Genomic DNA, 15,067 nt, shown 5'->3' with positions numbered 1-15,067 from the left:
ACATACAAGTCAGATCTCTCCCCAAGGCTCGTTGCAAGGACACCAGCGCTCAGCAGATTCCTCGCCCCGCCAGGAGCGGAGCCGGCGTCGGTAAGTTTGGAGGGCAAGAAGGGGATCGTGGTGGGATGTCACCTCGCCTAAAGCTGAAAGTTTGGTCCCACGTGTGGCTCGGTCACCCGCAGCCACCCTTGGGGAAGCACCCCCAGCATCACACGCAATAGGTGATGGTGACAACAGCTCCCGCAGTTCCCGCGTGCTGTGCCAGGAGCACAGGGGATCCAGAAGCAGGGCTGGCACCCAAAAACCCGTAGCTGGAGCTTAAAATAATCAGCTGGGCACAACAATAATCAACTGGACATAAGACAGGCAGGGGTGATGGGGGTTGCGTCCATCTAATGTACAGAGAGAGGTTCTGAACGCTGCTAAAAGGAGGGTATCGGGGCCGGAGCGAATTACAGAAGGTGAAGCGCAGCTCCCTTGCTCGCTGTAGCCACATCAACCAGGCTCTGCTCCCCCCGGGGGGGACGCCGGTGCCGCAGCTGTGCACCCCTTACGCCTGGCAGCGGGAGGGGACCCTCAGCAGCGCTGCCACCCGCGCCGCCTTCCTGCCTGTGCAGCTCTCATCTATCACCTGCTGGCTTTAAATCAATTAAAACGATGTCATTAGGCCCTCACATTATTCTAATTTTTATTTAGAGAGGGGTTTTTTTTGCAAGTTCAGCTGCAGTTTGCCATCAGGGAGCACGTCTCAAACACTCACGTTGAACTGAAAATTGAATGTAAGAGGTAGCCCCGCAAGGCGGTGGCCACCAGCTGTGCTTGTCGGCAAACCCTCCCGGCCACCAGCACCTCTAAATCCTTGGGGACTGGCTTAGGGGTGCACGGTTGCCACCCTGCACCAGTTAAACCCCAGCAGGGCACCAGTTGGCATTTCAAGCTCTCGCAGAGCAGCTCCTGCCACAACCGTGCTCGCCGTCCTCCCCGCTCTAACTTGGATGTGGGATTCCCTTCCCTCTGAAGGCAATAAGCCCTGCTCTTAATTATGTCGGAGCATTATGAGCGTCCCCACTGCTGACGGTATGAACCATCTCAGCCCTGGGACAAGAGGGTCCTTGGCAAGGAACCATTCGGCTTGAGTGATAAGCTTTTGCGCGATGAATTCAGCTCAGAGGCGATGGGTCAACTGGTCCATGGCTACAGCTACGGGGCTGACGGCTCCTTTTCACCTCCCAGACATTTCCCCGACGGAGGGGAGGCATAGCACGGCTCCCCGATGCCTCCGGGCTCAATGCAGCCATCACTCATCACCCTTCCAGCATCCCTCTCTCACGCCCTACTCTGTACATCTTCTGTTAGCTGATACTCCAACTGATGAGACCCCAAACTCTTCCTCCATGATTTATCGCAGGCAGGGCGATGTTTCAGCCCATAGCACTGCTCCAGAGCCCGCCTGCAGCTTGCAGAGGGTTTTTTTTGTGGGGGGTAGAGACCTGAAAGCCATTGCTCAGTGGCACGATGCTGCGCTGCCCTCGGAGGGTTCCCCCTGAGAGCCCGCTGCAAACCCACCCAGCCTCCCAGGGGGGCTTTGCCCCTCTTCACGACACAGTTTTGGCCCCGCTCACACCACCACGTTTGCTTTTCCTTCTGCTACGATGCTCCTACCCTTTTAAAGGCTCTGCTTCTGCAACCTGAGTCCTCCGAAAATATCCCAGCCCTGCCTGCCACAGCCGCCTCGCCAGCTTCTTGCTGGGCTGGGACCCAAAACCTCCTCATCTCCATTTGCTGAATAAGTAACAGGAGGATTATACCTCCCTGGGTAGGACGTGGACCAGCAGCTCACTGGTTTATACTGGGCCCTGTCCTGCCACTCACTCTTCCTTCCCTCTGCTCTGAAAGCCGCACTTCAGCATTCAAAACTCAGTGTGATTTGCAGCAGCAGCGATACAGAGATGTGACAGATAATTATATCCATGAAAAATCAAGTGTGGGACAGAAAAAGCCGCATGGGGCTGGGATCGGCTCCGGCAGGATGCCGTGGTGCCAAATGGGGCTTGGGGCTGGCACGAGGACATCCAGCACGGCAAGCACACAGTGTGGGCTCTAACTGAGCGTGCCACCATGGCAGGAACCGCTGGGAACAGTTATTTGGGCACATTTATGCTGTGATTGGTAAAAGCTTGTTTTCCCCGCGGCAGATGCGGGCAGTTTGCGGGGAAGAGCTGTGCCTTTGCTATCACCCAGCCCAGGGAAGCCCATCCCGAGCAGCCTCAGCTTGAGCCTCTGGCCACGGGGTCCATGTTTGCCTTTGCTGTGTAACGCCCTGAATTTATTATTTGCCTGTAGGCTCCTTCAGGAGAAAAATTCTAATTTTTACTTTAGTAAAACTGCTCACTTTGGAGAAAAATCACATCTCTTTTTTTTTTTTTTTTTTTTTGGTACCTAGAAAAGGGTCCTTGATGCTACACCTGAGCATCTCAAGTCTCAAACCCCTGTCTGGAAACGACAGCGATGCTTTGAAACCTCAAACACCTCCGGCTGAGCCTGCCTGCTCCTTTGCGACCACACTCAAGTCCCACAGAGACTGTATCCTGTCCTCTTACTCACGTCACAGCTGTCTGCAGAGCAACCATGGGGCTCACCACCACCACCAGACCCCAGACCCCAGGTCCACCACTGTGGCCGGATCCAGGATGGTGGTACCCCAGTAGAGCCGGTGACGGAGGAGACCCTCTCCTCCCACCCCCTGGCGAGGACCTGGTTTGGGGGATGAACGCTGGTGTTCCCCGGGGGGTGGACACGTACGGTTGAGTCCCGCGGGGGCTCTGGCAGCGGTGCTGGGCTGCAGGGGGGCTGCCAGCATCTCTGGTTTGACGGTGACACCGGCCACACCGCTCTCGCTTCTCTCCGGTCCGCACAAACCGGGCAGCTGAGCCGCCTTCTCCAGCGAGGGCAGGAGCTGGTCCAGCTGGTCCAGTTCGGCAGCGAACTAAGGAAGGAAACAAAAAAAAATCACATGTGGGTGATTCAGCCCAACCACAGCATCAGCGAGAGCGAGCGCTGCTTTCCTGCACGTGCAGCCCCCCCCGATGCTGCTCCCCCCATCCCTTCGGCTCCCGAAACATCGAGCGCCTCGCATGGATAGAGAACCAGCCCCGCATCCCTCTGCCCGGCCAGATGCACACCCTGCGGGGGACAAGGACTGTCCCCATCAGCACACAGGTCCCCAGCCCAAAGCTTGCTCCTCGGTGACAGCTTTGAGATGCTCACACGCTGCAATTAGCATAATTGTTAACGGTATAGATAACCTCCAGCTATTTAACATGGGAGATAATTTGCTTTGTTAATATACATATGCTTATGCTGAAATTATAATAATAAAAAAAATGGTCTGTTCTAAGAAACAGAAGTGACTCTTTGGGACAAGCGGCCAAACCTGACGCCGGCCTCGGGCATGTAATTACCCTCACTGGGGTAGTAAAATACCAGTCAGCTTTTCCAGCCTTCATCAGCGCTAAGAGTGGAAGAGGAGACGTTTAGCCCGGGGACTCGAATAAATGGGAAAGTTACTGGGAAAGGGATTTGCACCAGTGGCTGTAAAAGCGGCGCTGTAAAGCAGCAGGTTGGGATTAAAGGGGCCGAGATAAATGAGTTTTGGCTAAAAAGACAAAAATATCTCAAGGGAAACCAAACGTGTCAAAATCAAAGGACGCACACCGCTTCCAGAAGAGCCCCCCCTCGGCATCAAGGAAAGCCTGCCCATTAACATGGGGTAATTAATAGAAAATTTGACAGCACTAGGGAAAACCTTTGCATTTCATAGAGGGAATAAAGCTCTGGTCTGGAGAAGGTGGAGAAATGAGGCAGGAATTGGGATCCCAGCTTTGGGAAGAGGCTCCACCATCAGCCAAGACACAAGGCAGCAGCCGACAGCTCCTGCCCGTGATAGAGAGCTGCGAAGTTCAAGAAGGACAGGGAACTGCCGGAGAGGGTCCAGCAAAGGGCTACGGAGATGATGAGGGGACCGGAGCGTCTTTCTGATGAGGAAAGGCTGAGGGACTCGGGGCTGTTCAGTCTGGAGAGGGGAAGGCTGAGGGGGATCTTATCAACACTTATCAATCCCCAAAGGGAGGGTGCCGGGGGACGGGAAAAGGCTTTGTTCAGTGGTGCCCAGTGACAGGACAAGAGGGAACGGGCACAAACGTGACCATGGGCAGTTCCATCTCCACCTGAGGAGGACCTTCTCTCCTGTGGGGGCGGCAGAGCACTGGCACAGCTGCCCAGAGAGGGGGGGAGTCTCCCCCTCTGGAGCCATTCCAAACCCGCCTGGAGGTGTCCTGTGCCACTGCTGGAGGTGCCCCTCTCTGGCGGGGGGTGGGACTGGGGGAGCTCCAGAGGGCCCTTCCAACCCTCACCAGTCTGGGATGCTGGGATCCAGTGAAGCTGCTGGCTTTGGGTATCTCCAGGATGCCTCTGCACCTCCCCGGCTCACGGAGCAGCGATAAAGGCCTCTTACTGAGGTGACAGCTTTGTCCCTGGCCAGAAGAAACCATGGGAAGTTTCTCCCTAAATCCTAGCTGGAAATATTTCACGTCTCGAATAATATCCTCCAAACTGGTGGCAATCCCTGTCGCCACTGCAGCTGCTTCCATTTGCACTTCCATGGGTGGCAAACGGCACAAAGGTGGGAGAATTGCCAGGAAGTAGCCTGGGGCAGCAGCGGGAAGCTCCACGTTGGGATGGACCCTCCAATAACGGTGGCTCCATCGAAACCACGAGCCCAGTCCTGCATCTGAGACCTGAGAGAACCCGCTCACGCCTCTCGCCATGGCAGAGAATCCCTTCTTGACCTTCACCGCTCTTTTTTCTCCTTCCCTACGCTCTCACGGTAGCCCCTGGGTAGATGAATCGGTATTTTTAATATACGTGACAGGGCACGCGCTGGTTTTTCCTTTACTGTGGCAGTTTGTGAATTAAATGATGTTTAGACAACGCTGATGATGAAAAGCGCACCATGAGCAGCAGGCATCAATATTACGATTTATAACGGACCACCCAGCCTTTTTCTTGTCCCCCGGATCCTTTCCATCAAATCCTAACTCCAGAGCCCTGCAAAGAATATCCTCCTAAACCCAGGCTCACACAGAGAATTAAACGCAGCAAATTCAACTCCTGCAGCAGGCTGCATGTCTCTTCCAAATAATGCAATTTCTCGACCAAGCAGAATTTCTTTAAAGCTCAAGTTTGCAAAACAAAGAGAAGTGAAGCAAAGGGGAGACATCCACGACACAGCAGAAATACGTCTCAAATCCATTTCCTCCTGCTGGAAGGTCATTTTGGAGGCAGAGGGAAAAGAAGGGCACAGAGGCAGCTGTGGGCATCCAAACCAAATGTTAAGTGGAGATGAAACGAGAGCAGTGAAGTTCTTGCATCGCTCGTTGGGTTTGTGAAGAGGTTGGAGGACAGAGAGGTGGGAATGAAGGACACGTGGTGGGAGCAGGGTGCTCATCAGTTGTTTTTCTGGAGCACCCGAACTTGCACCAGGAATCTGTGCCCACTTTAATGGGTGTTTTATTTCTCCTCCATGTCTAGAAAACACATGGTGCTGGAGGGCTGGAGAAGCTGAGGCCATCCAGTCTTGCTCAGAGAAAGCTCAGATCTCCTCGACCTATTTCTGTCCCCAAAGAGGTGAGAAAACCCACGGTGCAAGGGATGGAGACACGGGGTGGCTGAATATTTCTGAACTGCTTCTTCTTCCCCAAACCTCCAGCTCCCGGCAGAAACAAGGTTCCAAAACCAGAGCCAACTGAAGGCAAACCAAGGGACAGGATCTCCTCTCTGCCCTTCACTCCTCACCCAGCTGGTTTGCAGGATGCCCCATGCGTGAAATCAGCTGGGGAGGAGGACAGAGATGCTTCCAGGTGGTACCCAGCCAGTGAACCTTCATCCCTGGCTGGACCTTCCCATGGAGCGGAGACACTTCTCTTTCCAAGCTACTTGGGCAACAAAATATTTGCACAAATGAAATAATCCCATGAATTTATTGCAAGCTTCAGATCATTTGAACTTTCTGTGGAGCCCTGGATCCTGGAGGCAGCTATTTCCATAGGGATGTCCCACTCTCTGTTGTCACTCCTCTTCTTTTCCTTTTTTTGGGAAAAGGATTCTACCCTGCTTGCGAAAACAAGCTGAACTGTCGATTCAGAGCCAAAAGCGAATGAAAAAGAAGGTAAAACTTTATTTTTCATGGAATCACAGAATGGTTTGGCTTAGAAGGGACCTTTGAAGATCATCTTCCACTAGATCAGGTTGCTCTGAGCCCCATCCAACCTGAGCTTGAAGACTCCCAGTGGTGGGGCATCCATGACTTCTCTTTGGACTCCACCGCCCACGCGTGGCGGAGCGCTCCTACGTGCAGGCAGCGCTGCCTGCTCCCCAGCACCGTGCCCAAGGGCAGACAGAAGACAATCTGACCTGAAGGAAAGGCTCCTCTTCCGCTACCTGAAGTTCAGCTCATGCTTTGAAGCACAAGGATGAAAAGCCCTTCCAAAACCTTGCTTATTCTTTTCCTTCCTTTTTTTTTTTTCACTTTTGTCATTCCTATTAGCTCCTTCCCAACCCCTACCCAAACATTTCCTGTTCTCACCCCATTAACAGGCGGCTCTGAGCCATCCCGGGGTGTTTCCATAGGATAAATGTGGAAAGAAAAGAATTCCTTCGAGGCTGAAGATGAGATGCCAACACTGCCCCACAATTAACGTTGCTCTTAATTGACATTTTGATTCTTAAAATAATCACACATGAAAACAAAAACCTAGCGAGTGCTAGATTTTCTTTGAACCGGCATCTCCCCCTCCCCACGCCGCAGCAGAGCAGCCTGTAACAGAGACCACGTGGAAACGGAACTCTGTCCTTAGCTGCTGAGCACTGAAGGGTTCTTCACTCCTCAGAAAATCCATTTTAAGACTCTGCAAACCCTCTCCAGCCTCTTTTATTAACTCTTTGGAAGTACTCAGTATGGTCCGACGTATAATCCTGACGCTCTCCAGCTGCCCGGAGAGGGACACTTGGAACCCAAAAGCCACAAAGGAGCCTAAAAATGCTCATCTGCTTCCAAACGCAGGAAAGGGGCTTATAAAAACATCCAGGCTCGAGTCAGCCGAGCTCTGTGTGCCTGTTTGCCAGCAGAGCACAATTAGCTAGCGCAGCCTTGTTTAATTAATAGGGCTTTCTGCGCTCTCCGGAGGATGGTGTACCTGGAACCATCACTGATGGTCAGCAAAGAGCCTGTCTGCATCCCCGGCCAGCGAGCGAATCCTGCACGTGGATGTCTGGGAGACCAGGCAAGCAAAGGTCTTCCTGTGCCCTGGTATTTGGCCTAATTTCGGCGACAGCCGCGCTCCCCGACATGCTCCCAGCTCCGTGAAAGCAGGTCGGGGAGGCTCCATCCAAGAGCCCGCGCATCTCCCGGCAGGACGCTGTGCCTTCTGCAGGAGCACGGCGGTGGGGACCCGGCTCACTGGTGGGTACCGGCTTCACTGCCCACCTGCAAGCTCCAACGTGCCTCCCAAAATAAGCATGCCTTCACTTAGGTCTTCCTCACCTGGAGGCGATTTATGTTAATCTAGATGATGGGACATCAAATGGGAGGTGATTCTGCCCCTCTGCTCCACTCTCATGAGACCCCACCTGGAGTACTGCATCCAGCTCGGGAGTCCCAAACAGAAGAAGGACATGGACCTGCTGGAGCATGTCCAGAGGAGGGCCACAAGGATGATCCGAGGGCTGGAGCACCTCTCCTATGAGGAGAGGCTGAGAGAGTTGGGGCTGTTCAGCCTGGAGAAGAGAAGGCTCTGGGGAGATCTTCTTGCAGCCTTCCAGTCCCTAAAGGGGCCTACAGGAGAGCTGGGGAAGGACTTTTTACTGGGGCATGTAGCGATAGGAGGAGGGGGAATGGCTTTAAACTGGAAGAGGGCAGGTTCAGATTGAACATGAGGAAGAAGTTTTTCCCTGTGAGGGTGGTGAGGCACTGGCACAGGTTGCCCAGAGAGGCTGTTGAGGGCCCATCCCTGGAGGTGTTCAAGGCCAGGCTGGAGGTGGCCGTGGGCAACCTGGGCTGGTGGGAGGTGTCCCTGCCTATGGCAGGGGGGTTGGAACTGGATGATCTTCAAGATCCTTTCCAACCTAAACCATTCCATGATTCTATGATGGGGGAGGGTGATGCGGATGACACCAGGAAAGAACATTACAGAAAGAGGTAAGGAGTTCCGATTCCCACTCGCCTACAGCATAACCGACCGCGGCTCCTAAACCAACTGAGCCCTTAACCTTATTAAGAGACTTATTGTGTAGTTGTCATTCGAGGCTCTCTGAGCGCTCTGTTATTCATCCCCTATCTCCGACCGCCGGCAGCCGTATTTGCCGCAGTCGGTAAGCAGGCGATCAGCCCCGCTCTTCGTGTCAGCCGCTCTCTTCTCTTTGCTTAAAAAGGATTAAGCAGCCTTATCCATGTTACCATCTCCCCTGGCTTTCAAAAAAGAAGAAATCTCTTCTATTCATAGCCGCGCGTAATGAATATTTATACACCCAAATCTCTATTGCAGAGATGTGTCACTGGATTATTCAATTTAATAATACTTTTAGGATAACTAAAAAGCCCGTATAATTGCTAATCTCAGCCAACAAGAGGGCGAGGAATTGAAAATTCCCTAGGACACGAACCCTGAATGTGCTCAGAGATGCAGAATTAAGAACCTTTTTGCATGGCAACACGCACGTGGTCTTCTCCTCACTCAAGTCCACCACCTGCAGTGATGCACTAGGTTTCTTTCTCATTTTTATACACCTTGGTAAAACTTCTCCCTTTCCTTCCCACCAACCTGAAGATCTGAGCTGCCAAAACGTGAAGCATCTGGACAAAAAGAGATAGCACCAGTGCTGGAGAAGGTGGCACCAGTGCTGGAGAAGGTAACACCAGTGCTGGAGAAAGTGGCACCAGCACTGCAGAAGGTGGCATCAGTGCTGGAGAAGGTGGCACCAGCACTGCAGAAGGTGGCAACAGTGCAGAAGGTGTGGTAGCCAGAGGATATCTCCCCATGCCTCTCCCAGCCCCACCGCCTTGCTGTGGAGGGAGCATGCCAGCAGGTTTGGGGGAAACTGCCCCCAAAACATGACTTGTCAAGAGCATCCCACTAGCACGGATGCAGATGGGTCAACTCACCTGGCCCTGCGTCTCCAGCTTGACCTCCTCCGTGGCAGGAGGTTTGGTGAGCGGTACCGGGGCCGTATTACAGGGCTCCATCTGCTCCGTCTTCTCCACCTTCACCTTCACATCGTCCAGGCTCAGCGCCGGGGCTGCAGCAAGCTCCTTCTCATCCTTGTCCAGCAGATAGCGCAGGAGCTGGTGATCCTTGACATCTTTTTTCTTCAGCGCATCTGGCTCCAGTTTGATGTCCGGGGTTCCCGGCAGCTGGCTCTGAGCCGTGGGGGTGGTGGCAGGGTTCGGGGCATTCTCCTTCTTCTCGTGCTCCATGGCCAGGGTAGTAATATCAGAAGGGCTTCCCTCCTGAAGGAGTCTATGCAAAATCTTGTGCCGCTCGGTCAGCGAGCTATGGGAGGAAGGGCAGGTGCTGCTGGGAGGGTTGCCGGAGGCCAAGGTGCCAGCGGTGCCCGCACAGGCTAATGAATCTTTGCAGCTTGTGTCCGCATCGGCGTGCCGAAGCTGCTGCTCCGCCGTGGTAGCCAGGAGCTGGACCAGCTTGTGGCTGGTGGCTTGGGAGCACTTGCTGTCCCCCTCTGAGAGCCTGTCACCAGCGTGCAGCATGCCCGAGTCCAGTGGTTTGCCATCCCCAGAACCACCGTCAGACTGGATCATCTCGCTCAGGATGGAGGCAATCTCTTTGCTGTCCTTGGACTCTGCTTTCATGGGTTGCATGGCAAGGCGGCCGGGAGAGCTCTGGGAGCTGAGCTGTCTCAGCACGGGAGGTGGCGTGGAGTAGCCCACCGGCGTGCTGGGGCCTTCGGTCAGCCCCTGCATAGAGTTTATGGGGGCACTGGGAAAGGGCCTGGCGCCACCAGTGCCACTGCCGCCACCGCCGCCGCTGTTGGCCATGCCCACTGGTGAGTGCATGGTGGGCATGGTGGGCGAGAAGGGATTGCTGGGCACTCGGGGTCTGGGCACCAGCCCTGGGCTGACCCGATGCCTCGGAGACATGAACTGTGGTGGGGTAATCCCTGGACTATTCATGGGGGAACTATTGAGGTTCAAAGTGTGGTTACTGTTCTGGGGACCGGCTTGTCCCTGGCTTAAGGCAACGTTGGCTCCTATCTGGTTCCCAGGTGAACATCCAAAGCTGGTTTGGCTGGTGCTGGAGTTGCTGTTGTGGAGGCCGGCGCCTGGCTGCTGGTTCACGTTGGTGGCCAACATGCTGCCGTTGGAGGGAGGGATGGAGGGCGGCAAAGCCATGCCTTGCCCTGGGGAGATGCTGGGGTTCAGCGAGGGGCTGACCCGGGGAAGGGACATCGCGGAGTTAGTGTTCTCCTGGGGTGAGAGCATGCCGTGATCCCTGCAAGAGACAAAAAGGAGAGGAAAGAGTCACAAGAGGCTTTGCCTAAACCTTCAGTGTTGCTCGGGCAGCTCCCGCCCCCCATCCACGCTGTAGAGTTCCTAAGCCTGGAGAGCAGCACCTCGCGAGCCCTGGTTGTCTCAGCCTTCCCACCTCCACCGGCGCTTCTGGATCCATTTCAGTAGCATGGATGGGGTGCAGCAGCTTTAGCATCTCTCCAGAAATGTGACGCTGCTCAGGACTGCAGCCACTCACCGGGTAAAGCCCAAAGGCGTCACCTTCTCTGGGTCTCACGTTCCCACGCGGCTGGAGGAGGACCATGGTCCAACAGCATTCCCCTCTGCCCCAGCCCCCTCACACTTCCCCAGCATGGCCCAGGTCGACAGCCTCACCTCTCCCTGTCCTGTCAGTTTGTCAGAGCCTCTCCCTCCCCAAATATTTTAAGTTCTCCAGGGCAAGGCAGAAATGTGAAGCACGGCTATAAATCTCCACATGAACTCCCGGGGCCACCTCTTTGCAAAACAAGAACAACCAAGAGCAACAGAGCTGCCGTCATGCTGGTTTTCAGCCTCAGATTCCTCATGGGGATCACACCTCCAAACCAGCATCACGGACCACCAGTGGATCCTCCTTCCACTGCAGGGAACAGGCTCTTTGATTCCTGGATCGCCCACCTGGGCACTGGCATGGCTCGGTAGCGGGACGGTGGGGACGTACCTGTCGATGACGTGGATGCCCATGATGAAGGGCTGCATCTCCGGGCTGGAGGGGTAGCAGAGCTTACACTTGGTGTGGGCGCTGAGCACTGTCCCATCGCTCAGGGTGAATCGGTACGAGGGGCTGAAGGCCGTACCGCGTGTCATCACTAAAGGAGACAACCAGAAACACATCAACCCCCTTAGAGACTCAAGCCAGAACCCACAACACCCTACAAGCACCAGGAGGAGGATGGAGGGAGCAGAGGAGAGGGAGGACTTCTGCCTGGGACAACCACCTCCCCAGCAACCCAAACCACATGCTGCATGGTGGCTAACCCCATAGAACCAGAAAATGAGAGGGTTAGGAATAACCACGGTGGCAGAGAAATCCTCCCAGCTGCTTCTCCAGCTCCAAACCCGTGTCCTGCAGTGATTAAATCTAAATCCATCCAGCACCGTCCTTGAGTGGTCAGAGCTTCCGAAAAGGCAATCACTCAATCACCAGTGTACAGCCTCCAGGCTGATGAAGCCCAGCCAGGCTGGGAAGGTGCAGCAGGATGCTGCCGCTGCAGCCCTGGCAAAGTTACAGCTCTCCAGAGGCTCAGTGACCTCCTGCTCCTACCTCCCGCCTTCCCTCCAGCCCTGTTGTGAGCATCCTTGCCAACACAGCAAAGATGCTCATCAAAGAGCCAACACAGCAAAGATGCTGACAAAAGAGCCAACAGAGCTTCCACTTCTGCTTAGACACTGGGGATGGCGTTTGCACAGGAAAAAAAAAAAAACCCAAACAAACCAAACCATATTTAACTCATATTTGTCTCAATTCTATATTTCCTGAAGGGTGAGAGTGAACCTCCCGGCTGGAGGAGCTCCTCCAGCGTTACACAGCCCTTTCCCCTCTCTCTTTGGCACTTTGTGATTGTTATTGCAGCATTTGTTTTTCCAGAAATCATTTATCCAGCAAGGAGGGCTGTGTTCCGACTTCTCCTTGCAGCTCCCGCTGCTCGGCAGGAGAGCGCGCCAGCGAGGAAGAGGAGCCCTTTACCTTCTTGAAAGAGCTGTTTGGCGTATGAAGGCTCTCTGCCCTGAGGCTGGAAGAAAGCGTAGATGCATTTCCGCACCAAATCCTCCCAGCCCGTCCTACCGGCTGCTCTCAGGGAACTGGTGTCAATGGAGATGATTTTACCTGGGTGGAGAGAGAGAAGCCACGTTACTCAAACACAGCATGAGAAGTCCCTCAGCACAAACAGGTCCACAAATGTGGAAAATGAAGCCACGTGCTATTTGGTGTCAGGCAGCAGTGGCAGGAGCACACAAGGATGTCCTCCAGAAGGAGGTGGAAGTTCAAGGAGTTTGGTCTGGAGCACACACAGACCTCTGTGCACACCTTGGCCAGCTGAAGCGGACATAAAACCCAACAAGAAGCACCTTGGTGTGAAGGGACCCTCGCTGCTCCAGGGCTGTGGTCCCCAGATTCATGGAATCACGGAATCACGGAGTTTTCAGAGTTGGAAGGGACCTCTAGAGATCACCCAGCCCCACTCCCCTGCCACAGCAGGACTGCCCAGAGCACATCCCTCAGCACTGCATCCCGGCGGGTCTGGAAACTCTCCAGAGAAGGGGACTCCCCCCCTCCCTGGGCAGCTGTGCCCGTGCTCTGCCACCCGAACCGGAAAGAAGTGTTTCCGTGTATTTGAACGGGACTTCCCATGTTCCAACTTGTGCCCATTGCCCCTTGTCCTGTCACTGGGAACCATTGAAAAGAGCCCGGCTCCATCCTCCTTCAGCCCACCCTTTAGATACTTGTACGCCATAATAAGGTCTCCCCTCAGCCTTCTCTTCTCCAGGCTAAAGAGTCCCAGCGCTCTCAGCCTTTCCTCATAAGGCAGATGCTCCAATCCCTTCATCATCGTCAATTCCCACCCTCACCCGCTGGGACACCCTGCCAGCCACCGTGCCCACATCAGGGGGTCCTCCAAGCAGGACCTGCTGCCTGCTTTCTCCCTCGACATGAAACACCAGGCAGCTTTGCTGGCTGTTTTACAGCCATGGGCAGGGAGCAGCGAGCACAGAAAACATTCATTAAGGATTTTCAGGCTGCAGGGAAGCCCAGGGTGATGATTAACTACCAGAAAGAAGGTCAGCAGCATGGCTAGAAAGCAATATTTGGCCCAGAGCAAACCTGAATCTGAAAAGTGATGACTGTTTCATTCACATCAATCAGCAACCTCAACAACACCCCAAAATCCAAAGGAGCAGAGAGGGGTTGTGTACAGGGCATGGATCTGGTGTATTGGACCAGCTGAGGTGTCAACTCAGTTGAGGTGCCTCCAGTTGAGGTGTCAACCACCTTGCTCCGAGCAGGCAGCGCTGCCATTTGCAAAGTACAGGACCATGCTCGTGCTATGGGGTCCTGCACTGCGCCGCTGGCCTCTGGCCCCCCCGGGACAGCAAATCCGCCGGAGCCAGGACTCCCCGGCATCGCTGGGACGTTACCTGTGGTGTCTTGCTTGGTCACGAAGGATTCGGAAGGGGCGACGGCTGCCGGTCGAGGTAATCTTCTCGCGATGCATATCAGACATGACTGGAAATCTGCCAAAGCAGGAGAAGGGACCGGGAACAAGGAAATCAGATGTTACAACCACCACTCAACATTTAATTAAAATAACACTGCCGGGCTTGATTGCCACGTCCTTCCCTGGAAGTGTTTATCCTGAGCAATCCTCCGGCCCTTCAAAGCGAGTAGGCTCTTCCTAAATTCTATAAAGTTTGCTGGAAAAGAGGTTTCCAGTGCTTGGAGAAATTAATTGTACAGGCTTTTTGGATCTGGCAGTATTGTACAATAAAAGTCAGCACTAAAAGCCAGCAACTGTCGGCTTCAGGCAAAGTATTTGGTCATAAAATACCATAATTTATTCCTTCCAGTCATGATCTCCTGTGTAAACCGCAATGGATTAATCCAGCTAATGCGCTGGAAAATAATAGCTGGGACACCAAAAGGAGAGTTAGGGCACTTGCAGGAAAGCAACGGCCCCCACAGCGCTCAGAGAACCCTGCCCGTCCCGAGTCCCCGGGCAGAGATCTGCCCACAGACAGCCAATTCAGCCCAAAAACCTGCAGGCAGCACCATGGTCTGGCAGCAGTGAAGGCACACGGTGGGGTGTCGGGCACCCACGTCACTCACTGGGAAGGTGCTGCAGCCAGAGGGCTTCGGGGGTTAATAAAATACTGTTCCTTCCTTAAGCAATCCTGACTGAAGCAGCCCTGGAGGCAGCTCTGGAGGGCTGGAGAAGCCGGGATGGCTGGAAGGCATCGGCTCAGAGGAGAAGGGGGAGCAAGAAGCTGCAGCGAACTTCAGGCATCTCCCCCGCTGCCTCACGGGTGCCGGGCACCCACTGCGCTGCGACAGGAATAAGCAGCCCCACCAGGCAGCTCTGCAGGGTGGTGACCGGTCCTCCTCCTGCCTGCACTGCCATCCCCATCCTAGTCCTCCTCCTGCCTGCACTGCCATCCCCATCCCATTCCAGTCCTCCTGCCTGCACTGCCATCCCCATCCCATTCCAGTCCTCCTGCCTCCACTGCCATCCCCATTCCAGTCCTGCCTGCACTGACATCCCCATCCCCGTCCTCCTCCTCCAGCACTGCCATCCCCATTCCAGTTCTCCTCCTGCACTGCCATCCCCATCCCAGTCCTCCTCCTCCAGCACTGCCATCCCCCATCCCAGTCCTCCTCCTCCAGCACTGCCATCCCCCATTCCAGTCCTCCTGCCTGCACTGCCATCCCCATCCCCCTCCTCCCGCACTGCC

General features: G+C 54.7%; 1 protein-coding gene across 1 annotated transcript in view; it reads right to left on the bottom strand.

Annotated features, from left to right (window-relative positions):
- Window positions 1–15,067, bottom strand: part of NCOA1 (nuclear receptor coactivator 1) — a gene marked incomplete at its 5' end in the record, with an annotated part of 66,449 nt that overhangs the window by 17,051 nt on the left and 34,331 nt on the right. The window contains 5 exons of the mRNA XM_082480777.1: window positions 2,803–2,986; window positions 9,218–10,562; window positions 11,280–11,427; window positions 12,306–12,446; window positions 13,757–13,852. Coding sequence (XP_082336903.1) covers window positions 2,803–2,986; window positions 9,218–10,562; window positions 11,280–11,427; window positions 12,306–12,446; window positions 13,757–13,852 — 1,914 coding nt within the window. The remainder of the gene's footprint in view (window positions 1–2,802; window positions 2,987–9,217; window positions 10,563–11,279; window positions 11,428–12,305; window positions 12,447–13,756; window positions 13,853–15,067) is intronic.

This window comes from Vanellus vanellus (assembly GCF_965231255.1).
Source record: "Vanellus vanellus genome assembly, chromosome: 3".
In the NCBI taxonomy this organism is placed as follows: Eukaryota; Metazoa; Chordata; class Aves; order Charadriiformes; family Charadriidae; genus Vanellus; species Vanellus vanellus.
Note: the sequence above shows the minus strand (reverse complement) of the source record. Positions and strands in the feature narration are given on the sequence as shown.